This window comes from Triturus cristatus, chromosome 6 (assembly GCF_964204655.1).
Source record: "Triturus cristatus chromosome 6, aTriCri1.1, whole genome shotgun sequence".
NCBI classification, from domain to species: domain Eukaryota; kingdom Metazoa; phylum Chordata; class Amphibia; order Caudata; family Salamandridae; genus Triturus; species Triturus cristatus.
In genome coordinates this window covers 313,685,972-313,711,668 of record NC_140589.1, presented here as the reverse complement: position 1 = coordinate 313,711,668, position 25,697 = coordinate 313,685,972, and the positions used below count along the sequence as shown (strand labels likewise).

Genomic DNA, 25,697 nt, shown 5'->3' with positions numbered 1-25,697 from the left:
AGCAAGTTACATAGGCCTGCAAAGTTGTATGAGCTATTCATAATAAACATGGTGAAAGATAGGCAAAGCAAGCAGGGGGGCACTGTGAAGTCCATTAGACAGCACCATTCCAGTGAGAGTCTCGAAAAGATTAGGACGGAAGGTGAGAGGGAAGAAAAGAGTATTCTTAGTCCGGTGTAAGGTGCTCGTTACCTCGCTGGCACAAGAATAATTAATATTCAAACTAATTTGTTGAGACTTCCACAATAAATGTGTCTTGAAAACTTGAGAATAGATTAGTGTTCTGTTTGAGGTCTGCATTTATTCTTACATTTTAGCTACACTCAATTTCAATTAATTATACATATATTATATGCCAGTTTGCAAACATATAAATTAAAAACTGTAAAATTATAACAGATATTGATGTTATAATGAGTGTAAAGCCAGCACATGTTTCATGACTCTCTGTCACTTTTTCAAGGCCTTGTTAATTAGAAGAATCCATTGCTGTAGATTTTGGTCATTAGCGAACGTCAAAGTCAGCAATAGATCTTCTGATCCAATTCGCAATATCTGTGCACTGATTCTAATTGTATAAATGCATGACCAGTGGGGGATGACTGTGCTGGCAGTGACTCTTTGGACTTTCTGTGAGCACACTGGGGTTATATGTGCACTTGAGCAGGTGAAGCTGAAGGTCCTAGGATAGGTTTACCAGAGCACATCCTCATTGTGTGTACAACATGCCATCTGATAGCAAGGCAGTGCTAGAAACCTTGATAGTGACTTTACTTTCCGTCTTTTGTGAATTCACAGATATTCTTAACAGTCTATGCAACCATTGACGCAAACATTCTGACCCACTGTTATAGAGAATGTTTGTGATACTTTAACATGATTGTGGTAGTGTGTCACATTACAAGTGCAATCTGAATTTCCAGCTTTACTTATGTTCCACTTAAGGACAAAACCCCACTTTTTCAGCATAAAATGGAGCTACCAGTCAGTTGTGACAACAGGAACTTCAGGTTTAAGTGGCTCAGTGAGCAAAATGTGAGATCAGACAAAGTTTACCTCCTCTGTCATTTGTGACATTATCAAAACTGGCACCATATATGGTTCAGTGTGTGATTAGGAATAATGGCTTCGCTGGCTTCTTTGACACATACATACACCTTCATAGGCCTCCTTAGGCACATTTGAAGAATATTCCAATTATCAATTCCAGGACCTTGAAAGAATGTCTGTGTGATTACAATTTGGGAGAGCACCTGGATTCATAACAGCAAATTGCCTTTCTGTTGTTGAGAATGACTTAATCCTTTAATTTTCTATAGTAAGCAGATACAGGCATGCACAAAAGCACACCTGGACATATGTGTTGGCAAGCAGATAATCTATATGATTATGGCAGTTGGCGCTCATTAATGAAAGCCTATATCTTCACCCTGCAGGTTCCATATCCGGTACTACCGGGATGTGCTGGCCAAGGTCTTTGCAATTGAAGAAATTAACCAAACTCCAGACCTGCTACCTAACATTACCCTTGGATTCTGGATCCTCGATTCCTGTATGTCACAGAGCCGGTCTCTCCGTGGAATCATTGAGCTGCTCTCCGGTACGCAGGGTCCAGTACCTGGTTACAGCTGCAGGCACCGTTTGTTGCCAGTCGGTGTTATAGGAGAATTGATGTCCTCCATATCTGCCCCAATGGCCAGGATTCTGGGGCTGTATCATTTCCCACAGGTAGAGTAGACAAATTTGTATAATTGAAGAATGCAAAGATACATTTATGGACACATTTTTACTGCATCATTGCTACTCATCGTTTTAATGTAAGTCATGCAGTGGGAGTGGGACCCAATGATCCTTGGGCTAGTAGCAAGAGGGAAATAGTAAACAGGTTTTGGAAGGCATAGCTTCTTGTCTGCCTAAAACACCATGTCCACCAGGAGAAGCATGTGGTACACTTCTCACAAGACACCAGACTAACACTAGAATCACTGCTAACCTCCACAAACCATGATCATGTTTTTATCAGCAAACTGCTTGCCTTAAATGGAGCAGTGTTTGAATCCTCAGGATCATCACTGTGGCAACAAATCAGCATTTGGTTGGATTTTTAGAAGTGGCTCCTTTCCTGCCTGGAGCCTCACCTGCTAAATCTGCCTTAAAATGGCCATTAATGACAACAATGCATGGACTCTGGAGAGCAGTGGAGTCCTATCAATGCGGCAGTTTATATGATGGAGAGGTACCTTCGCTGGCCAAGAGTGGCAAAGGGCACCACTGACTTGTATCTAATGAAGTCCTTTCGATCCAGTTGTCTTCAGTTTTTTTAATAATTTAAATTGGATGTCAATTTGACCTGAAATCTGTATTCACCATCTCATTTATCAGGCTATGTGGTTACTCAATATCGACATCAAATACATCAGCATCAGACAATGAAAATTATACTTGTCATTGATAGATCTAAAGATGACCTCAGGACTTTGCACCACGGGAAGCTCAGGGCTGTCAAGCAAAATTAGTCGCAGCAATTAAACTCTGATAACACTTCTGTGGTTTCGGTATAAGTATCAGTATATCTTTATTTGATGGTACATATAAAATCATAAAAGAGCACAATGCAATTCCTCATTTGAAAATAAAAGACATTAAAAACCGAATGAATAAAATTTGCTGCAACCATGCAATCCACGAAAAATCAAATATCTGTTACATAAAAACCCCTGTAATACAGTGCATTTACGGAAAGGGAGAACACCTCCACTAGTATGATGGTTACAAATACTATGAACGTCTTGATAACTTCACATCAGCCACCCATAGCTTGCTGCTTCTTACTGACATTTTGTGGAAGCAGCATTCGCTATAACACATGTCTGGGCTGCCTAAAAGCTGTAGGTACAAAAAGGTATCTTAACATTTCTGGAAAGCAAAAGGTTTTAAAAGGTGTTTAAGAGAACATAAAAAAGGGTCTATAAAACATACAAAAAAACATAAAATGCAGCAAAGATAGTTCCGCCAACCTATCACAAAAACAGACCGATAAAATGCACCCCCATAGCTTTGCCCAATCTGAAAAACACGGGAGTCACCACACTGTGCCAGCCCTAAATCGAAAGAGGAGAGACCTCTCCCCCGTGAAAGGTCCAAAGATAGATAAAATGTCATCTCCCCCGAAGATAAAAACGTCAAATAATTTCGAATAGAGCACTTACTTAAAACCCCCTCTATTCTTTGGAAGAGACAAAAACTCTATATAGCGGGACTTCGTCAGCTTAATTTCTTAAAGTGACCGATACAGGAAACGTTTCAGGAAGACTGATATTAGTAAAGACTTATGGACGGATTTCAACCAAGGGATTGAAAGATGCTTGTCTAAACTAAGACAGTCTAAAATACCCTTCCTATTGAAACTTGCCTCAATATTTGGCCACACACTAATGCAGAGCATAAGTGGGACCAACTTCACTAAATCACAAACATAGGACAAATTTAGTTCCAAATGCAATATAAAATGAAGGCGGGTCAGCAGGAGTTTCAAAAGACACCTACAAATCCAGTTTTCTTCAACCTGTTTAGGAGAGGCTTTATCAAACCCCCAGGCCCCTGCTCACTATGTAACTGTTGGAACACACTGCAGGTTATAAATCTTAACGTAGGGGGAAAAGACACTTACCAACTTTTTGGGAGAGATTCAATAATGCTCCAGCTTCCTTGCATACTTTAATTCGAGCAGCATTCACCTGGGGCTGTGAAGAACTTGCTGAATCAAATGTAACACCGAGGTAGCTCAAATTATGCACACAAGTCAGAGACTGAACTTTAATCGGCAGGGATGTCATATTCCTCCTTCCTGGACCACACACCATTATATGAGATTTCCCATAATTTGTCGACAAGTCTAAGTGACCCATGAATGAAAGAAGGGTCTCTATCAAGATAGTAAAGCTCTAGGAGTGTTTGCCACTAAAACAGCATAATCAGCATATAACAATGCCAGGACAAGTGAGTTAGCGATTTTCGGTACATCACTTGTACCTACAGGCAAATGGGGACTTAATTCATTGCTATCCTCATACAGCTAATACCAGCACTAAGGACACACCTGCTACATGCCCACAAAATACTGTTCACTCTTCTACAAAACAAAGTCACACTATCGCCAAAGCCCATTCTCAATACTGTCCACTAATAAATGCTCGATCACTCTCTAAAAACAAATATCACATCTACGACCTTCTCATTGACGCAAAACGAGACATAATATTCATACCTGAATCACGGTTAGGAGATGATATGGATCCAGTCCTGCATCAAGCCATTTCTCTAGGCTATCAAATGATCACCCAAAATCGTATAGGTAAAAAAGGAGGTGGCCTAACTGTTGTGTTCAGGCAAACATTACATATCACTAAAGTGGACGGCATCTCCATAAAAGATTGTGTGGTCCTTTTCACCCAATGCAATCCTACACCGTCTTCCTCCTGTAATTTATTGCTCCTTTACAGACCTCCACCTAGCAAGGTGGCATTCCCAGACACTCTTCTAGATACGGTTTCAAACCAGTTGGCACTACACTCCAACCTATGCATTCTGGGTGACCTGAACATTTGGTTTGACAAACCCAATTTACCCCGTCCAAAAATAATAATCGCTGGTCTAGATGCACTGAATCTGCATCAGATCGTCTACAAACCCACACACAGCGCTGGACACATCCTAGATGTAATTTTTGCTAATACCAAACAAGTTACCTTTTAAACTATATTTCCAGTCACATGGTCAGTCCACCATTTGCTTTCTTTACAACATAAAACAACACTTAGGGGCCGATTCCAATGTCGGACGGAAGGGCTCCGACCGACGGTCGGAGCCCTTCTGCCCGCATCGGAATGTGCCATTAGGATTCCTTTCCGACTGAGCCATTCCGATGGGCTTGGTTAGAAAGGAATCCGACTCAGGTTTCTGGATGGCTTACGACAGTCTCGGAGAGTCCGTCTTCCATCCGGGACCCCTTCAGTACTCCCCTGGCCGCCTCTTTCCGACCGAGGGAGAACAATGGCAGTTTCCTACTGCCTTTTCGTGCCGGTCTTCCTGGCATGAAAAGGCAGTCGGAAACTGTCTTTGGGGGCCCCCAGTAGGGCCCCCATGGGTGTGATGCTGCCGTATGGCAGCCTGGGGGTCAGGGGGGCACTATAGTGCCCCCCTGTTGATCACTGCCTGCCACAGGGTGCAGGGATGAACTGCACCCCTGCATTTCATTATGCAAGCATGCATTCTGTTCGGAATGCATGCTCCCATTTTGAAGTATACGAGTGCGACCAAACAGGGTTTGGTCGCATCATACTTGCAGATCCGTAACCAACGACAGTAGGTTGGTCGGTTACGGTTCCTGATCAATGTTGGACGGGCTCCGGTCCGTCCGACATCGGAATCGGCCATAGTGACGCAACTAAAACCAACTCACGTGCATCCACCTATCGACTATGGAACAAACTCAATTTGGAGCACTTAGAAACACAACTAAGTAGTATCTGGAAACAATGAATTCTGTAAAAAACTATATGAGTGGCTACAGGAAGCTTTTGATATCTTGATACCACTCAAAACCACACGTCAGAACAAAAGAAAACAGGCACCTTGGAGAAAATCAGAGATAAAAGACATAAAACAACAAGTTAGAAAGCTGCAACGTGCCTGGATCAAAACAAACTCCAAACAAGCCAAACTTCATCTACAAAAAATTAACAGATTATACAAATCAGCAATCAAAAAAGCAAACAAAATCTACTATTCAGTCAGAATTTAAAAAATGCTAAATGTGCAAATAAAGAATTCTATAAAATACTCAGTGGATTTCGTGAACCGAATTGCTTACAAGGAGCTCATTCCGTTACTTAAGATATCACAAACAAACTGGAAAATCATTACATGGGCAAAGCAAACACATTGGACTCATACGTAAAACAAAGACAACGCACCAGCGCTGGCCCTTTTCCAAAACAACAATCCAAGAATACCCTATCCCAGCCTCTCCGTTCCTTCCAACACATTTCACACGATGGATTTATGGACCTGGTCGAAGCAAGCTGGCCTGCTGGCAGCCTTTCTGACCAGTGTCCACCTCAAACTTTCAAGGCAATTCTTCTAACAACCCCTGCTGCCACTCCAGTAAGAAGAATCATCAACAATTAACTACCGGAATATTTCCAGAAAAACTCAAAAACTAATATGTAAGCCCATTTCTGAAGAAAATAAACTTGGACCCGCCGAACCCTGACAACTACAGACCAATTACTAATGGACCTTTCCTGGGCAAAGTTATAGAAAGAGCAGCGTTCGCCCAGATGTCACAAATCATAGAAGACCATACTTTCAGACTTCCAACTGGGATTCCGTCCGGGAAGAGGCACGGAATCTGCTCTCCTTGCCATCTGGGATGACCTGAAGAACACAGCTGACTTCAACAGGGTTGCTGCGCTACTTCTCTTGGACCTCTTGTATGCCTTTGACACGGTTGACCATGGTACTCTAATACAAAGACTCTACAAAGCAGACATAGAGGGGACTGCTCTAGACTGGATCGCATCCTACCTTCGCAACAGAACTAATGTCATCCATACCTCACCTTTCTCGTCCAAACCGTACTCCTCAAAAGCAGGAGTCCCTCAAGGCTCTATCATCTCGCCCATGCATTTCAACATCTACATGAAGTCATTACCAGTACTGATCATTAAATTTTACCTCATGTGCTATAACTATGCAGATGACAAGCAAATACTCTTTCAAATGGAATGTCCCAAAGACACTGGAAACGCACCAAATTTCAGTTGTCTCAGAGCTGTGGATCAATGGATGATGTGGAGCCATCTCAAATTGAATGCTTCCAAACGGAAATAGTCACATGTGGTGATTGGAAACATTGTGACCTGTTCGCCACCTGGACTGATGAACTGGGATCACCACCTAAAGTATCAAAGGAAGTATGAAACCTCAGAATGACCATAGACTCCAAACTATCGCTGAATGCCCAAGTGGAAAAACTAGCAAGATCAAGCTTTGTTACTATAAAAACTCTGCGACGAATATTCCCCCATTTGGGATTTCCACACAAGGTCCAAGCTACCATCTCCCTTGTTCTCTCCAAACTCGATTATGCCAATATCCTCTACCACGGATCAACTTTAACAACCATAAATAGACACAACGGATTCAGAACTCGGCTGCCAGACTACACCTACATAGCAATCTGCAAGACCACATCTCCCCTGCCTTGAAAGCCCAGCATTGGTTACTGGTTGCCAGAAGATCCACGTTCAAGCTGCTTTGTATCACCCATGATCCAGTGCGAGACTGGGAATGGGGAACATCATTTACCAATATCCTCCCTGCGTCACAGACCTGACGTCACACTAACTAATTTACGCACACATTCATTGGTGGGGCCCATAACACCAACACTCATACGTCTCTCTCACAAGTCTGCACACAGGAGGGATGAGTAATTCAAGCGCTGGACATGTGGGGGAAATACTTTATAACCTATAGGCAGAGAAAAGTTATTTTTTACAAAATATACATTAACGTCTTTCGCCTATAGATCCCTAGTGCCAACATCAAGGCACTCCACCCACTTAGTCAACGGACCAATTTAGTTGGATTGGTTGATGGTGATTTAGAACCAGCTAAAACACATTTTTAAGACTCAAAATCATTGTTTCCCCTTAATGAAAACACAAACTCATATTTCTTGTTAATCAATATCTATTTATCTAAATTTTCATAATGATTAATATTTGCATTTGTCTCGTCAAAGTTTAGAATTTTTAGATCAATTCAAATAAATCGCAGAACATCATATTTACCTAAACTGGCTATTTGAAGTCCTCTAATTCATTGGCTCTGCATAACAAAATTTGTCTTAAATTGTCCTAAAAAGCAGGCCAATGCTCGAAGTCCTCTGCTCAGCACGCTACAGTTCCAATTTATCAAAGGACCAGAAATCGTGCAAGCATCTATCATAGCCCGTGGATTTAGAAAAAGTTTGCAGTCATCAAGCGGTCGGGCAGCATCTGGATCATCAGGAAAGACGTCAAGAACGAAGGTGAAAAGAGATGAATAATATCGTTAATAAGTGCCCTCCCTATTCTACTACGTGTTTTTATAATAAATCAAGTCAAAGAAGATACAATTTTTAAGCTTTGGAACAGTCGTGATTGGCTGGTTGAGATCGTATGACCTATATTCCCAGATTTTCAGTAAAGTTCGAGGAGTGAGGTCATTGGTTAGCGAAGTATCGTCTTGTTCCGGTTTACTGTAAGGTTGATTGTTCCCCTGTCTTGGCGAGTGTCACGTTTCTTATCCTTGTCCGGGGACACTTTGTACAAGGGTCGCTACGAGGTTTAGGAGATTTCTTGCATATGCGCAGCTCACTCTGCGCCTCATGAGACAGTGGCCACTTCTGCGTGTGATGACAGCAGCCATATTGGATTTAGGCCCAGATGCCAACTTAAGCGAAACAAACACCAAAGTATAATTAATTAATAGAAAAGGTGATTCTAATGTTAACCCCTTGCTAATCCCTCTATGTGCTTGTATTTATCTAGCATATAGCGACATTTAAAGCAATTATATTCACCTTTTTCAATCCTCCTCGAGGGTGCAACATCACAAAGCATCATCTATCATGCAGTATTCTATAACCACATATACTATTGTTAATATGCGTATAGATTTAAGTTATAAGAGTTATTTAGCCATGCAATTTCCAAATCCCACGTGTAGTTTAAGTATTAATAATGTTGATTAGTATACATGCAACACACGTTTAATAATATTATAATTAATAGATTATATAATTAGTATTTTCATGCAAAATAGAGGAGGTATACAACATTTTGCACTACCTGCTCCATCAATTCCCCCTTTGGTGATTTTATCACCACAATACCTAAAATTTTGTAAATTTATTATGAAAAGAAAATTAATTCATAGAACTTTAATTTACATTTCTGTTTCCCCAATTTCTTCTTCTCTTGCCCTTTTATACATACTATCTTTCATTTCTTCTAATTCTACTTCTTCAAATTCTCTTTCTCGTCTGTTATTTTCTTTCTTTCTTAAAGTTTCTCTCTTTATATTTTTCTGTATTTTCTTTCTTTTACAACATAAACATCCCAGTCTTAAAATTAATACCATAAAAATTACACAGGTTAGTGGAAATAAGATTTTACCTATAAATGTACTACCTAATTTTAATAGGAAATCTTTAATAGAAGATAATTTCTTTCCAATCTTTTCCCAAACACCTTGAACCTCCAGTGGTGCAATTTCCTCATGCAAATCAGTTATATTTTTAATGTATGACTTTAGATCTTGACTTTCGTCCGGAATATAAGTACAACAATGTTGAACTTTCAGCATTACACAGACTCCACCCTCTTTTGCCAAAATTATATCAAGGGCAAGTCAATTTAGCATTATCATGGCGTGCATGGCAACCATTTCTGTATTTACCAATAAAAATCCTCCAGCGGTGCTTGTTGACAAGCGATCCACTACTGTTGATTATTTTCTAATTTTATGTGCATTCAGAGATATTCCCACTGCTGGTATCCATGCTCCAAAAATGTCTCCCACAATTTCTGACCAAGATTCTCTCTTTCTACGTGTTAGTTGTGTACCTAACTCATGTACACCATCTCTTCATCTTCCTACATGGAATATCTTTGGGAAAACCAGGCCCACATAACATGTGCCAAACCAGTGATTTGGTAATTGATAATATGCTTTGTTCCCGCAGATAAAATATAATCCAGGAAAAACTGGATCATTTCCTCCTTTAAATCCCATCCATCCATGATTCGATATGTATCATGGCAATCACTGTTACCTACAAAATAATTATCATATACAGTTTAATTCCTTCTAATACACAACTTTCCTTTCTGAGGCCAAGCTGAAGCCATTGTTGGACTAGCTTCTCCTTTCAAATGTTTTTCCTTTTCAACATCCCAGATTGTCCTTTCTTCTCTTTCCCCAGATGCTTTCTTTTGCATTTTCAATCTCCTTTCTTCAACCATATCCAAGAACACTTTCTCCTCCTTTTTCAAATTACAAGTTAGATTATTTCTAAATATGGACTCTAATGTTAGTTCTTTAATTTCTAAGAAAAATTCACCTAATACCTTTGCAGGTTTTATTTTTTTCAATTTGTTAATTACAGGTACTTGTGAAAATATGTTATCTACATCTGAAAAATAATATTCTAAATTCCCTATTTTGTAAAACAAACTTGCTTTTACACTACATGTTATTCCATACGTTACTGGGAGGTGATAATAGGTCACTCCCTCAGATGCAGGCAACTGCATGCAGACATAGCAGTCCCTCACATCCATTGTCTTTACATATTCATATAGTAATTTTGAAAATACATTGTTAGAGAAATCATTTATAGACCTGTCTTTATGTAAATAATTTCTATCTATATTAGTTGGATATACTTTCTGAAACTTTTCTACATTAGTTGTATTCTCCCTATGTCCTTCTATTGTTTCTAGTGTACTTAAATGAGATCATCAAAGCCAAAACACTCCATAGAACCATTAGTAATCCTGTACAACAACAACACATTTTTAACCACCTTCTAAGAAATACACATTTAGTTTTTCTATTCTCTGTGTTTGCCATTTTCAAAAATGATCAGTGTCTTTTGACTTAGCCTCTTCTACTTCACAACTAGTTTTGTCTAACCCAGGGCTCTAAATACCCACTTGGTTCTATCAGTTATATCTTTTCCAGTAATTTATTGTCATTCCATTGGTATCACTTTTAGTCCTTTTTGTTCTGGAATACTGGTTGTTTGACTCCATGGGTTCTCGTCTGCAATTTTTTCTGGTCTCTCGTTTTGTTTATTACTGTTATAAGGAATCGTCAGACAATGCTCACTATCCTTCTGTTTATCAAAAATAGGCATTACAGGTCCTATAGTTACTGGAACAGTTACAGCTTCTAAATTTTTTGTCAATTCTCTGATTTTCTCAGTTAATTCTAAAGTGGTTTTCGCTAGTTCAGCTGAATTTTCATTATACACCATACCCTCTTGACTCAATATTATTTCTCTTTTCCTTACATTTTCTATTGCTAATTTCTTCAGCATTTCTCACAGGAAACAAACCCTCAGTCATATTTGCACTTCACCATCTCCTCATTCTATCATCATGATTCTCCTGTCCATATGATCTACCAAACATATCTCTGTACCTACAGCCACTTCTCTGTCGTTCTCTGTCATGCAATTCATCTTCCCATTCTGTCAATGCCTCAAACTGTGCTGGTCTAGGTCTCGGTTCTAGATTCATCATTCTTTCTCTTACATTTCTCAAAACCGCTAAATTAAATGAACCATGTTCTGGAAATGCTAAAACTCCATCATCTTTTGTATACTTTGCCCAATTGTCCAATCAAATACAAGTATGGTATCCGTATTTCGCAACCATAAAGGATGCGGGTGATTTTGGCGGGGGAAGCAACTGTTCCTCTCTAGTCACCATTGGTTTGTCCTTTTTAAATAAACTCTTGATCTTTCCAAACCAGGACTTTTTCTCCTTTTCTGGTGGATCGTGATACATCATTTTGTCTTCCGTTTATCGCTAGATTTTCCCTACAACTATTCTGTTGTTTTAACCAATCGTAGCGGGACTCACACTAACGCACCAATTCGGAGCATCTACGTCACTTCTGTAATTCTCTACTCTCAGCACGGCATACGCTAACGCACCAATCAGGAGCGTCTACGTCACCCTATAATTCTCCACTCTCAGTGTGGCATACACTAACGCACCAATCAGGAGCGTCTTCGTTTCTTACTGACTGGCCAATCCCAGCGCGGTCTTTCTGACGTCAGCTTTTCTCGCTACTCCTGCTTCTGCTGACCCCTCCTTTACAAACTTTATCGGCAAACTTTCTTACGTTCTTCTGACTTACAGATTTGTTAGTAACGACATAAAAATGCCACCATTATCTGTTTCGCTAACAAAGAATAGTTATTGACCTTTCTTACAAGAATTCCGTCTTTCCTGAGAGCAGCGCTTACCTCTGGCCTACCACGGAATTGTTACTTCCGTTGATAAAGTAGCACATCTCTCTACCTTACCCTTCTAGCAAGCATTAGCTAACCGTTTCTTCAGAATTAAGACACCTAGTTGGAGACGCTCTGCTCCTGAGAAATAAAACCAGTTTCACAATTAACATGAATGCTATTTCATTCACGCACTTTCACACGGAAAATGTAGTTCATTCACACAGAATTCTGTCTTTCCCGAGAGCAGCGAACAGTCTGCCCTACTACAGAATTATAACACTTGTTAATAAAGGAGCACTTCCCTCTACTTTATCCTTCTAGCAAGCTTAGGGAACACCTATTGCCTTTCCAGTGATAAGCGTAATCAGAGTGCCTTTTGGACTCCTGGTACCTAAGACCAAAATTTCACAGGTGACTTTCGCTACCATACATTTCTCTCATACAGAAAATATCCCTAACGGCAACACACGACGATGTTACCGGATCGAACCCAGACAATGCGTTGTGCAACTTCAATCGTCACACGTTTTCCCCGTGTACCTACAGGGCAACAACAATCCCGTCTTTCCCGAGAGCAGCGCTTACCTCTGCTCTACTACGGAACCGTTACAAACTTCCGACTTCCTACATCCCAGAACAACATAGAACTCGACGCGACTCAACATAAAGTGTTAATACATAAACCAGTGCCTTCCCACAATCAATAATCAATAATCAATTTACAAGCAATAATCATCAAACCAAAACAATAAAAACCATCATACTGCTACCAGAAAAACGGATCTAGTGCGAGACTGGAAATGGGGAACAACATTTACCAATATCCTCCCTGCGTCGCAGACCCGACGTCACACTAACTAATTTACGCACACATTCATTGGTGGGGCCCATAACACCAACACTCATACGTCTCTCTCACAAGTCTGCACACAGGAGGGATGAGTAATTCAAGCGCTGGACATGTGGGGGAAATACCTTATAACCTATAGGGAGAGAAAAGTTATTTTTTACAAAATATACATTAACGTCTTTTGCCTATAGATCCCTAGTCCCAACATCAAGGCACTCCACCCACTTGGTCAATGAACCAATTTAGTTGGATTGGTTGATGGTGATTTAGAACCAGCTAAAACACATTTTTAAGACTCAAAATCATTGTTTCCCCTTAATGAAACCACAAACTCATATTTCTTGTTAATCAATATCTGTTTATCTAAATTTTCATAATGATTAATATTTGCATTTGTCTCGTCAAAGTTTAGAATTTTTAGATCAATTCAAATAATTCGCAGAACATCATATTTACCTAAACGGGCTATTTGAAGTCCTCTAATTCATTGGCTCTGCATAACCAAATTTGTCTTAAATTTTCCGAAAAAGTAGGCCAATGCTCGAAGTCCTCTGCTCAGCACGCTACAGTCCCAATTTATCAAAGGACCAGAAATCGTGCAAGCATCTATCATGGCCCGTGGATTTAGAAAAAGTTTGCAGTCATCAAGCGGTCGGGATGCATCTGGATTATCTGGAAAGGCGTCACGAACGAAGGTGAAAAGAGATGAATAATATCGGGAATAATTGCCCTCCCTATTCTACTTCGCGTTTTTATAATAAATCAAGTCAAAGAAAAGATACAATTTTTAAGCTTTGGAACAGTCGTGATTGGCTGGTTGAGATCGTACGACCTATATTCCCAGATTTTCAGTAAAGTTCGAGTAGTGAGGTCATTGGTCAGCAAAGTATCGGCTTGTTCCGGTTTACTGTAAGGTTGATTGTTCCCCTGTCTTGGCGAGTGTCACGTTTCTTATCCTTGTCCGGGGACACTTTGTGCAAAGGTCGCTACGAGGTTTAGGAGATTTCTTGCACATGCGCAGCTCACTCCGCGCCTCATGAGACAGTGGCCACTTCTGCGTGTGATGACAGCGGCCATACTGGATTTAGGCCCAGATGCCAACTTAAGTGAAACAAACACAAAATAATAATTAATTCATAGAAATGGTGATTCTAATGTTAACCCCTTGCTAATCCCTCTATGTGCTTGTATTTATCTAGCATATAGCGACATTTAAAGCAATTATATTCACCTTTTTCAATCCTCCTCGAGGGTGCAACATCACAAAGCAACTTATATCATGCAGTATTCTATTACCACATATACTATTGTTAATATGCGTACAGATTTTAGTTATAAGAGTTATTTAGCCATGCAATTTGCAAATCCCACGTGTAGTTTTATGTATTAATAATGTTGATTAGTATACATGCAACACACGTTTAATAATATTAGAATTAATATATTATATAATTAGTATTTTCATGCAAAATAGAGGAGGTATACCAAAGTTTGCACTACCTGCTCCATCACCCACAAAGTGATGCATGGAATGGGACCGTTCTTCATCAGTAATAAAATTACCAAACACATTCAACTAAGGAAACTCTGCTCTAGAGTGGCCTCAAAATCCCAATATACAAGAACAAAAAAAACATTGGTGGCACATCCTTCTCTGTTCACGCAGCCAAACTATGGAATTCTTTACCCCACAACATAAGTTCCACAGACAACCACCTTAACTTCAGAAAACTACTCAAGAATAGGCTCTTCCCCACATAGGCACTATACGCAAACAGAAATATACAGCATATGCCTCTGTATATACGCATTTATTTGTACTATAGATATGTACCTATATATGTGAATTGCTTTGTGTAAACATGTAGAATAATTATGTTTTAAAACAAAGTAATAAAATGAATTTATAAGTACAACAACACTTAAACGCTGGAATGTATTTATTGCATCTTTAATCAACATATACTTACTTCCTTTATGCAACTATATACCTTCCATGTACTTGGATCTACATATTTATTATTTCTCTGCAAATTCAACATATCCAATGAACTTCCTTATTTCTCACCATATACCTCTCTCAATAAATCCTCTACCTCAAATCTCTGACTCATCCCAACCCTCTGTCTACTACTCTTTCCAATTCACTACCCTATTTCTCACCCTATGCCTCTATCAATATGTTTAATCTACATATACTTACTTCCTTTATGCTTCTATATACTTTCCATGTACTTCTGGATCTATATATTTATTACTTTTCTTCCAATTCAGCGTATCCAATGCACTACCCTATTTCTCACCCTTTACCTCTCTCAATATATCTTCTACCTCAACTCTGAATCATCTCAAACCTCTTTCTAATACTCTTTCCCATGCACTACCCTATTTCTCACCCTATACCTCTATCAATATGTCCTCTACCTCCACTCTCTCATTCATTCCAAACCCCATACCACTACTATGATTCCCAAAATAACACTTTCTAGACTCTTCCCTTCTCTACCCCTCCTTGCATCATCTCATACCTCTTTTACTATACCGATCCCCCAAAACAAGCCTTTCTAAACCCTGCCCTCTGACTCTTCCCCTCCACGTCCCTTTTACTCATCCCATGCCTCCAAAACAAACAAAAAACAAAAAAAGTCTAAATCCTTCCCTCTTCTATCCCTCCACTATCCTTTTTAATCTAAATAACAGACTAACATGTCCACTCATATTTCACTATACTAATCATTTATAGTTTCCAGAGTAGCGTGCTACTTTCCGAAAAAGTGCTTCAACACCTCATCAGGGTTAGAAAACGCTATAGAAATGCAAACCTTTTCCCTCCCTATTCCTCCGCTACCCTTCTCAATCCAAATAACTGACTAACATATCCACTACTCAAATTACTTTCATTTTCACTATAGTATCTCACCACTAATCATTTATGGGTTTCAGAGTGGCCTGCTACTTGTCAAAAAAAAAGCTTCAAAATCTTATCAGGGGTGCCAAGAACTATAGAAATGCAAACCTTTTTTCCCTCTTCTGTCCCTCCGCTATCCTTCTCAATCCAAATAACTGACTAATATCCACCACTCAAATTACTTTCATATTTCAATATGCTGATTCAACACTAATCATTTATGGGTTCCGGAGTAGCGTGCTACTCGCCAAATTAGCACTTCAACACCCCATCAGGGGTAACTAGATCTATATAAATGCAAACCTTTACTCCTCTTCAATCCCTCATATTTCACTATACTAATTCAACACTAATCCTTTATGGGTTCCGGGGTAGCGTGCTACCTGCTGAAAAAGTGCTTTGATGCCTCATATGGGGTAGTAAGCGCTATATATATGCAATTACAATACAATACAATACAATACAATTAATGTAAAAAATAACAAGCAAAGGTTCCAAAATGCACCCCTGGTGTACCCCACTAGCTAGAGAGAAAATATCATACGTTCCCGGCCATTGCAAACCCTGGACCATAACTTCTCATGTAAGGTATGCAAGACATTCACCAGAGGGACTTCCACTCCCAGATCTATCAGAATCATCTATAGCTTTTTCCCGTTCACACAATCAAATGCAGTGGATAAATCCATAAAGGCAGGTAAAGTGGACAGTGCCTGGCGATGGTGTACTTATCTGCCGTTCCCCAGTACCAAGTCATGGACAAAAGCTATTATGACATGAGGACAAAATATTGTTCAGAATGATCCACGACTGTGAGCGATTAAAAATTACCCTCTCCAGAATCTTCATAGTGCTGTCAATAAGAGAAATTGGCCAAAATCCTTTGGGAGACCACGGTCCCTTTTATAACAAATTGGGACAAAAATTGTAAGTGCCTAAGAGCTCTGAACCTTGCTACACAAGGAGGTATTAAACATGTTTATGAGCAAAGGACCCCAGAGTTCAATGCGATACTTAAAAACTCCATTGGTATCCCATCCAGCCCAGGAGCTTTACCACCTAAACTTTGCCTAATAGCTTCCTCCACATCCAATAGGGAATTCTGAAATGGGGCGAGATTTCCAAGTGGGCCCGTAACAAATAATTTTGTATCTTATCCTCCGATACTTCATAAATAGTGACAAAGTGCTTAATCCACTCTGAACCAGTTATGTTACAAATCAAAGCCTGGAGCATACCTCTTGCGAAACTTATTAACAATGTCCCAAAACACTTTGCTGTTATTCCATGTTGCTGCTAGTTTCAGCTGTTCCCAGCCCCTTTTGGTTTAGAAAGTTCTCAGTCCTTAATAATGCATTATAGACCCCTTCCATAGGCAATGCATTGTGATTCTTTATTGCGCAGATGTGGATTCTGCACGAGGGCGTGGAGCGTTGCCTCCTGCCCCCGGCCACTAACGAAAAAATGTAATTGCCATTTTTTTTTACCGTCGTGTGCACTGCAGCAGCCAGCCTGCCCCGAGCCTGAAGACATGTGGGATGAGGACAGGAACAGTGGCTGGCTGGATGCTCCAAAGTGGGCATGTCATTTTTGTCGGCTGTCTTGCGCCTGTCAAAGTCACTTGCGCACTTTGAAATTCAGTGCATACTGCAGGGTGTTTGTCCTTGCCCATGGTGAAAAACCCTTCTGTAAAAAATACATTGTGATCCCCACATTGGGCAGCGGCGGTTATTGCACAAGATAAAAATAAAATGGTAATAAAAAGATTTAATTGGCATTTTATTTTTTACCATTGTGTGCAGTGCAGCAGCCAGCCTTCCCCTAGCCCAGAGACATGCAGGGCGTGTTCCTTGCCTGATTTTGCAGAAGAGGACAGAGGAGTGGGTGACTAGATGCTCCAAAGTACACATGTCATTTTGTCCAGCTATCTTGTGCAGGCCAAAGTGACATGCACACTTTCAAGCTCTCCACTAAGCTGTCTTACACAGCTGGGTGGAGACCAAGCACAGACCTACAGGGTCTGAAAGAGCTTCCAGACAGCCCGCTCCATCCAATCCTGGTGCTGCTCTCATGCTGGTTAACAACATAAGAGCAACTCCAGGATTAGTAAGGGGAATGGAGGAGACAGAGTAGAAAACGGCGTGAGGAGGTCATCGGAGTCGTGCACCAAGAAAGGAACGTGGGTATTTTTAGGTCGAGGATCAACGTGCATGCGCTGTCTGCAAGACCTTTTGTCTTTAATACAAACCATGTTATTCCCGCCTCCTGCATGCCATAGGTTCAGTCCACTGACGCTCTTCTTGCCTTCCTCCTAACTTGTTGGCTCGGCTGATACCTCACTTCTGTTTAAGGCTGAGGAGCACCAAATCTGGACTGGCTACCAAGCTTTTTTTGCTGGGGTGGCAGGATGGGGTCCAGGTTCACTGCGGTGGGCTGATTTTGTTGCTGAGGAGCTGCCGGCGCTTCAAAATGAACAATGCAAAACAAATAGCCTTCAAGCTTGCTTTTTTAAACGTTTGTTTTGCATTGTTTGTTAAGGAAATCCTATAGGTAGGCCTTGAAGAGCACTGGCTAAGCACAGGTTTCTTGCGCATGCATCCTTATCGAACCTTCGAGAGAACTCCTTTTTAATTATTGCTTTCCACCTGTACCATTGCAGACCACCGGCACTCATCTGCTTTGTAATTATTCATTTACACTAACTTTTACTTGCCGTAAGGCACACACTACCTTATTGAGTACACAAGAAACACACTAAAGTAGTGTGTGTTCAACTATACCTGAATATCAAGAACGCTAATTTCACTTATATCATTCTGAAGGAACCTTCCTATTAGTAACGAAAAAACACGCCCCTCATGTCGCCGTTCTCCTCTCGGTCATCCTCTGCACACACACACACACATTAGACAAGATACATTTTGTTTGAACGCGAGCAGAAAGTATTGGAGTGCTTTTTATGAGCCCCAGCTGCATTACAGACGGACACATTCAATTTTAGGCTCAAGGAAATTAAATGATTTGTCCTGATACACTGGATGTTTGAACCCACCTGGTTCACCAGCTTTAGGGTCTGCTGCCCTACTTTAATTTATTACTGAATTTGTTTTTTACAATCATTGAATCCAGCAACTAATGTCTGTCCTTGTAGTCTCCTCTTCACTGCGTGCGCACACACACACATACACGCACTCACTCAGCACTAAAACACACAGGCCCACACTTCTTCGTATTATTGCTATCACACATACATAAACAAAACACGCACACAACACACGCATGCACCCATATAGACATACACGTAGAACAAATACCCACAGCCGTAAGGCTTGGATTCCTGGTACTTTTTGCATTTCTTCCCCCTGCTGGTAATTCAATTTGGTACGTCCTAAGTTTCCTCTATTATGCTAAATTAAGTGACATCAGAACTACATTCACAGTGTTCGGCAACTAAAAGAATTACTCCCCGGCAGGAAGGATGTGGAAATATGCACGGAGACCTTTGAGGGGAGAGCACAACTCCACGGTAGGCAAGCCTCTCAGCAGCATGCTCTAGCTTTAACTATGTATGTGCATATTATTAATTCATTCTTGTATTGCTGTGCAACTGACTGAACTGTTACCAAACTCCAGGCATGAAGCAGAGTGAATCTCTGTGACACTAAGGGGCAGATTTACAAGCCCCTTGCGCCTCCTTGCACCGCATTAAGAAAATCATCTTAAAACATTGGGCTATCTTAGGTACAGGTGACCTATGCATCCCTAGGCCTAGGTATGCATACAAACGGACACGTAATCTCAAAGATATTCTGAGACGCACTAGACCAAAACAAATCAGACAAACCACACAGCAGACCCTGTGGGGACTCCCTCCAGTAACAGGGCATCATCTGTGTGGTCCTTGCGCAGTGTGCAAGTAAACTAAAGTGACCAAGGAGATCTGTTTCCCCGCCCATTTCAAGTGGACCCTTACCTGCTATACAAATTGCAACACGACACAATGCATTTATATGGTAACCTGTCCCTGCGGCTTGAGTTACATAGGCATGACAATGCGAACAGTCAAGACCCGGATAACTGAACACAAAAGCAACATTAGATGCCAAAGGGTCACAACCAGACTGTACACGCACTTTAAAGATACCAAACATCCCCCTGACTCCCTCCGGTGGGTGATCCTGGAATCCCACAACCAGATCTCACAGCCATCGCTTTTCAGGATTGAACAGAGATGGGTCCACCGACTCTCTACACACCGTGTAGGGCTCAATGATGACATCCCATGAGGCTCACTAACTTAACTGTATCCACACGCCAAATTCTTTGTAAGTGAGTACATCCTCCGGCGTTATCTGCTCTGTGGCAATGACCATTGCCCCTCCGTGGTGTGCGTCCTGACAACAAGGACTAATGGATATGAGCGGCTTATCTACACCTAATGGGTATGCAGTCCCCACCGACACATCATCTCTGATCCAACAGCCTACGCCTGTCTCACACTGTTTGACTGACTTTGGCACAACCCAGACGTTGTCAACCCCAACTGACACAATTACACCCTTGGCAAGCTTGCTTCACGCTGCCCTTATTACACCACCACATACACTGACATGTCCCATCACTCACACGGCTTCCACCTCTGATTGGTAGCTTCTCAGGCAGTCACTACTGCGATGAGACACTGATGACACTGATGACCACCTTAATGAGCCAACGCCACCATGAGAGCTACTACCCCACACTGGACACGGACTATTTTGTACATTGTGCAGACTGCGACTTGTTCTTCAGGCTTATCCTGTGGTACTTACCTACAACTATATAACAAGGATTGTTTGGTATGTATTGCCGATCACTTGGACTTAATACATCCACAGTGTGATATACACACCATGTCGGCTAGATTCCTTCTACACATCCAAACACACAGACTTGACCTATGTACAACATTGACATACACCTTTCAGGCACCTCTCCAAGATGGCCGCTCCATTCACTAGCGTCCCATTCCCACCATGGCCCTTAGTCTCGCGAGATGTCCCCTGAACCGCGGGAAGACTCGCAGGCTTAGGATTGACCAGGAGTACTTCGAACCCCCGGACCAGGCTCACTTTACCATCCCGGTTCCGGCGGCAGGGTAGGTCAGGAAGCGAGCATTCACCGAACGTGGGTAAGTGGATCTTTCTCTACCCGGATCGCCTCGACGCCCTAACTAGCATGTGGGTAAGTGACTCTATCTGGGTTATTCAGAGTTGACGGCTCTAACCCTCCCATTCCCCTTTGGGGCATCCAACCTGTGCTGTCCATCCCTGGATGCTGGAACCCCTGTGGGGTGGGCGCCATGGTGATCTATACTCGGTATTGGACCCTGCCAGCACGCACATGACCGTGAGCAACTACGGCCCCGGGACCGCCACTATCCGGGATGCACGGGCCCACGATTGCCACCACAGGACATGGGAGTAGGTAGCGGGCCCTGGGCACCCCTTTACTGTTGATTGCCCCTTGTATGTTTCTGCCGCCAGAGCCCCCTTGTGCCTCACATTGACAGAGTTGGTTTACCTTTTGACTACATTCGGCCTGCTGTTTCCCTACCTTACCCCTTAGGACACACATTGGTGTCCACAAAGACCGCCGAACTCCGTTGCAGGCATCCTTAGTAAGCAACTTTGGTGAGCCTTGTTCTAGCATATCTCTGTTTTGGCTAAAAAAAGTTTTTCATCTTGATTGTCCTCCATTTTAATGTTTTTATTATCATGTGCCTATCATGTGTGTCTGGGATTTCCATTATCCGATTGACGCATGAGTTTTTATCTGTTTACTACACCATGAGCATGGTATAGAGCATGGGTGTATAAGCACTAATACACCAGCACACCTTTTTCTGAGTATATTGAACGTGATGTTGAGTAAATAATCGTAATGCGTATTTTTGTTCCCACATTAGGGTACCTACCTGATAACATGGTATGTAGGCTTTTCACTTATGTCGTGTAGATAGTTAATTTTGGTCCTGATGAAGTGCCTTGATCCTCCCAACGCCTAGAGCACGAAACATGTTGACCTTTAGAGAGTAGAGCATACACAGCTAGAAACCTTATATCTAGTTCACTGCCACTCTCCCTGTTTTTACTCAGGCAGTTTACCTTCCAGACTAAATCACTAATAGGACCAACTGGCCTGTTGTAATCCACTTCACATCTACACACACTAGGCCCCTCACCCCCACTGCACCCAACGGCAGGAACAAAAGATCCCTGCCAAAGAGCTCTGTACTGGGTGCCCATCAGGTATTGCAGCGCCCACCTGACGAGGGACAGGCTCATATGATGAAGCATGACACCTAGCTTGCCAGGTGTGTGAGAGCCCTAGTTCCGACAAGGGAATTTCCCCCTTGTTTTCTACCCCAGGTGGGACGACCAATACTTGGTGTCACTCCCACCTGCATCCCCACGTTCATTCACTCAGACCCTGAGGAACTTCATACCCTCTTTGCTCACTGTCTTTGTGGGGCATGTATGCTGGACCTCTTTAAACTTGCTCCTCTGTCCCTCTTGTTTGGTACATAATCAGCACGGGCTACCCCCGTGGGACTCTTTCATAGGTTACCAGGGATAACTTTTGGGTCCCAATTGGCCATACTTTGATATCCTCTAAACAATCATGGACAACCACCATGGCCTCAGCTTCGGTGACGAAGCAGTATCAGACATTCTAGACAGGACACCATCTTTATTGGGAGCCGAGGGCACCACTGCCTCAGACTCTTTAGTGGATGACTGGAATTCCCTAACCACCCTTATAAAGGAGTGGCTTAAAATAACGCGCCATGGCACCCTCATGACAGAATACTTACGAGCTAATATTGCCCCTTCCGGCCTGATTGTGAGCAATTTCCCAAGACTCTTTTTGGACGGTGCCACCTTCGAAAAAGAGTGGTCCCTAGTTGCATGGAAATGCACTAGGGACTGGCTCGTGTTAATCACTAACACAGCCAGAAGACTTGTAGACGCACTCCTAGTGAGGATACAAATCGCAGAAGGGGCACTGAAAACAACTGTGCAGATTACAGCGTATAAAACTCGACTAGCAGAAATCAATGCCAAGATCTCTGACAACAAGGACTTTTTGATGAAACAGAAAATATCCAAACTGCAAAAAGATATGCAGAAGTTTGAAAAAGAGAAAGTCTACCCATATCTCAAAGCTGACTATATGTCTGCCAAAACTAATTATTCATCAGATGACAACTCAGATAGGAGAAGCTCGGCAGACAGTGACTCCAGTGCAGGGAGTTAGGGTATCAATAATTCAAGGAGGGCACATCGCCCCAATCAGTACTTTGGTGCACCGCCATTCCAGGGCCTAGCAGTCTACCAGGACCCCCCCTCCATTCTGGCAGTACCCACCATACCAACATGGGCCACCTCAGTTCTTCCATAATAGCAACCCCCTTTTTTTGGACAGAGGTTGGGGCAGAGGAAGAGGGCGCAACAGAAGAGGATCTCAAAAACAGGTCCAGTGGGAAGACCAATCAACATACAACATAGAGACAAGGAGCAGAACACAAGACAAGAGACACTACTGGTAAACCTCTCTCACCGCCCACTAACTGACCAGGAACAGACAGTGTTGGAGAAAGGTTTGGGTTTTGTTCCCACCCCCTGGGAAGATTCATTCAGAGACCTATGCGAGGTCCAGAATATGTTCCGAAAGGTACGGCTTAAAACCTTCTTTCAAGACCGTCCACCTAATGAATCGGAGGATTCAGGACTGAGAAACCCTTCGATCTTTACCCCCAACAATAGCATGGTCCCTGTGGAAGTTCTAGCATTTGAGAAAGCTATTCTCAAGGAAGTAGCCCTTCCCCATAACAAAACTCCTTTTCAAAACCTATCCAACTCCGAACGCGGCAAACAGCCTTGCCGAGGATACACCCATTACAATCAAGCAGGCCGGCAAGGGAGGGGCCACCGTAAACCGAAGTACTGTCAATTATGATGCATAATGCAGTCGTCAACTCCTAAACGACAGATACTACACACCGAGAACAGTGGACCCTACCACCCGCCTCACCACCATGATCTCCACAATGGTCTTTGAGGTTGAAACCAATGGTTGGATCGGCCAGCAGGAGGCGGCCTTCTTGATAACCAAAGACCCGATGGTACCATACTTTTACACCTTCCCCAAAATCCATAAGGGTACTACCCTGGTTCCAGGCCACCCAATAGTCTCTTGTATTGACTCAATATTGGAACCCCTCTCTAAATTCTGTGACTACTTTCTCCAATCCATTGTGGGACAGACCCCCTCTTTCATCCGGGACACCACAGACATACTCAGGATTATTGAGGAGACAGACAACACCAACGAAATAGACCTGCTTGTCACTCTTGACGTGGAGGCTCTATATACCAACATACCCCAGAGAGCCACACTATCAGCCATAGAGACCGCGCTAAATGGACTGGAGTGGACCTCACCCACCCCTGTAGCGTTCATCATGGAATGCGCGACCCTGGCTTTGACTGAAAATTTCTTTGAACACACGAAACAGCTATACCATCAAAGCCAGGGTACTTCGATGGGCAGTACTTTTGCCCCCAGTCTAGCCTGCTTGTACATGGCAGCTTTTGAAAGAGACATCATCCACAACACTAACAACCCATATCTCAATAACTTGAAACTGTGGAAATGCTTCATAGACGACATCCTCATTTTCTGGAGAGGGGATCGCTGTACTTCTGAGGAGTTTGTCACTTCGATCAATGATCAAAACGAGTTTCTAACATTTACCCACACCATCTCGGAGATCGATATCCCCTTCCTAGACCTGAAAATCCTACTGACGGGCAGGTCACTCAGCACCACACTGTATAAAAAACCCACTGACCGCAACAGCCTATTGCTATATAACAGTCACCATCCAAGAGCGCTGAGAGACAACATCTCCTTTGGGCAGTTCTTACGCATCAGGCGTAACTGTACTAAGACCTCTGACTACAAAACAGAAGCTAGTGCTCTGGCTGCCAACCTCAGGGCAAGAGGCTACCCAGAACGCAAAATCAGGGACTCCATGAAACGGGCTAGGAACAACCCTAGGGAAGCCCTCCTTGAGGTACACCTTAAACACACGACAGACACCCTAACGTGTGTCACATCATTCACCCCAGATTCAGCCCGCATTAAGAAAATCATCTTAAAACATTGGGCTATCTTAGGTACAGGTGACCTATGCATCCCTAGGCCTAGATTTGCATACAAACGGACACGTAATCTCAAAGATATTCTGATACACACTAGACCAAAACAAATCAGAGAAACCACATAGCAGATCCTGTGGGGACTCCCTGCAGTAACAGGGCATCATCCGTGTGGTTCTTGCGCAGTGTACAAGCAGACTAAAGTGACCAAGGAAATCTTTTTCTCCGCCAATTTCAAGTAGCCCCTTAACCGCCATACAAATTGCAACACAACACAATGCATTTATATGGTAACCTGTCCCTGCGGCCTGAGGTACATAGGCATCACAATGCGAACAGTCAAGACCCGGATAACTGAACACAAAAGCAACATTAGATGCCAAAGGGTCACAACCAGACTGTACATGCACTTTAAAGACACCAAACATCCCCCTGACTCCCTCCAGTGGGTGGTCCTGGAAGCCCACAACCAGATCTCACAGCCATCGCTTTTCAGGATTGAACAGAGATGGGTCCACAGACTCTCTACACACTGTGTAGGGCTCAATGATGACATCCCATGGGGCTCACTAACTTAACTGTATCCACACCCCGGATTCTTTGTAAGTGAGTACATCCTCCGGCATTATGTGCTCTGTGGCAATGACCATTGCA

The 25,697-nt window shown here is 42.3% G+C and overlaps 1 protein-coding gene across 1 annotated transcript in view; it reads left to right on the top strand.

The window, feature by feature from the left end:
• The first annotated feature begins 972 nt into the window (after positions 1-972).
• LOC146816791 (extracellular calcium-sensing receptor-like) overlaps positions 973-25,697 on the top strand; it is a 264,038-nt gene continuing 239,313 nt past the window's right edge. Inside the window, exons 1-2 of the mRNA XM_085609573.1 lie at positions 973-1,010; positions 1,437-1,728. Of these exons, the coding sequence (XP_085465699.1) occupies positions 973-1,010; positions 1,437-1,728 (330 nt within the window). The remainder of the gene's footprint in view (positions 1,011-1,436; positions 1,729-25,697) is intronic.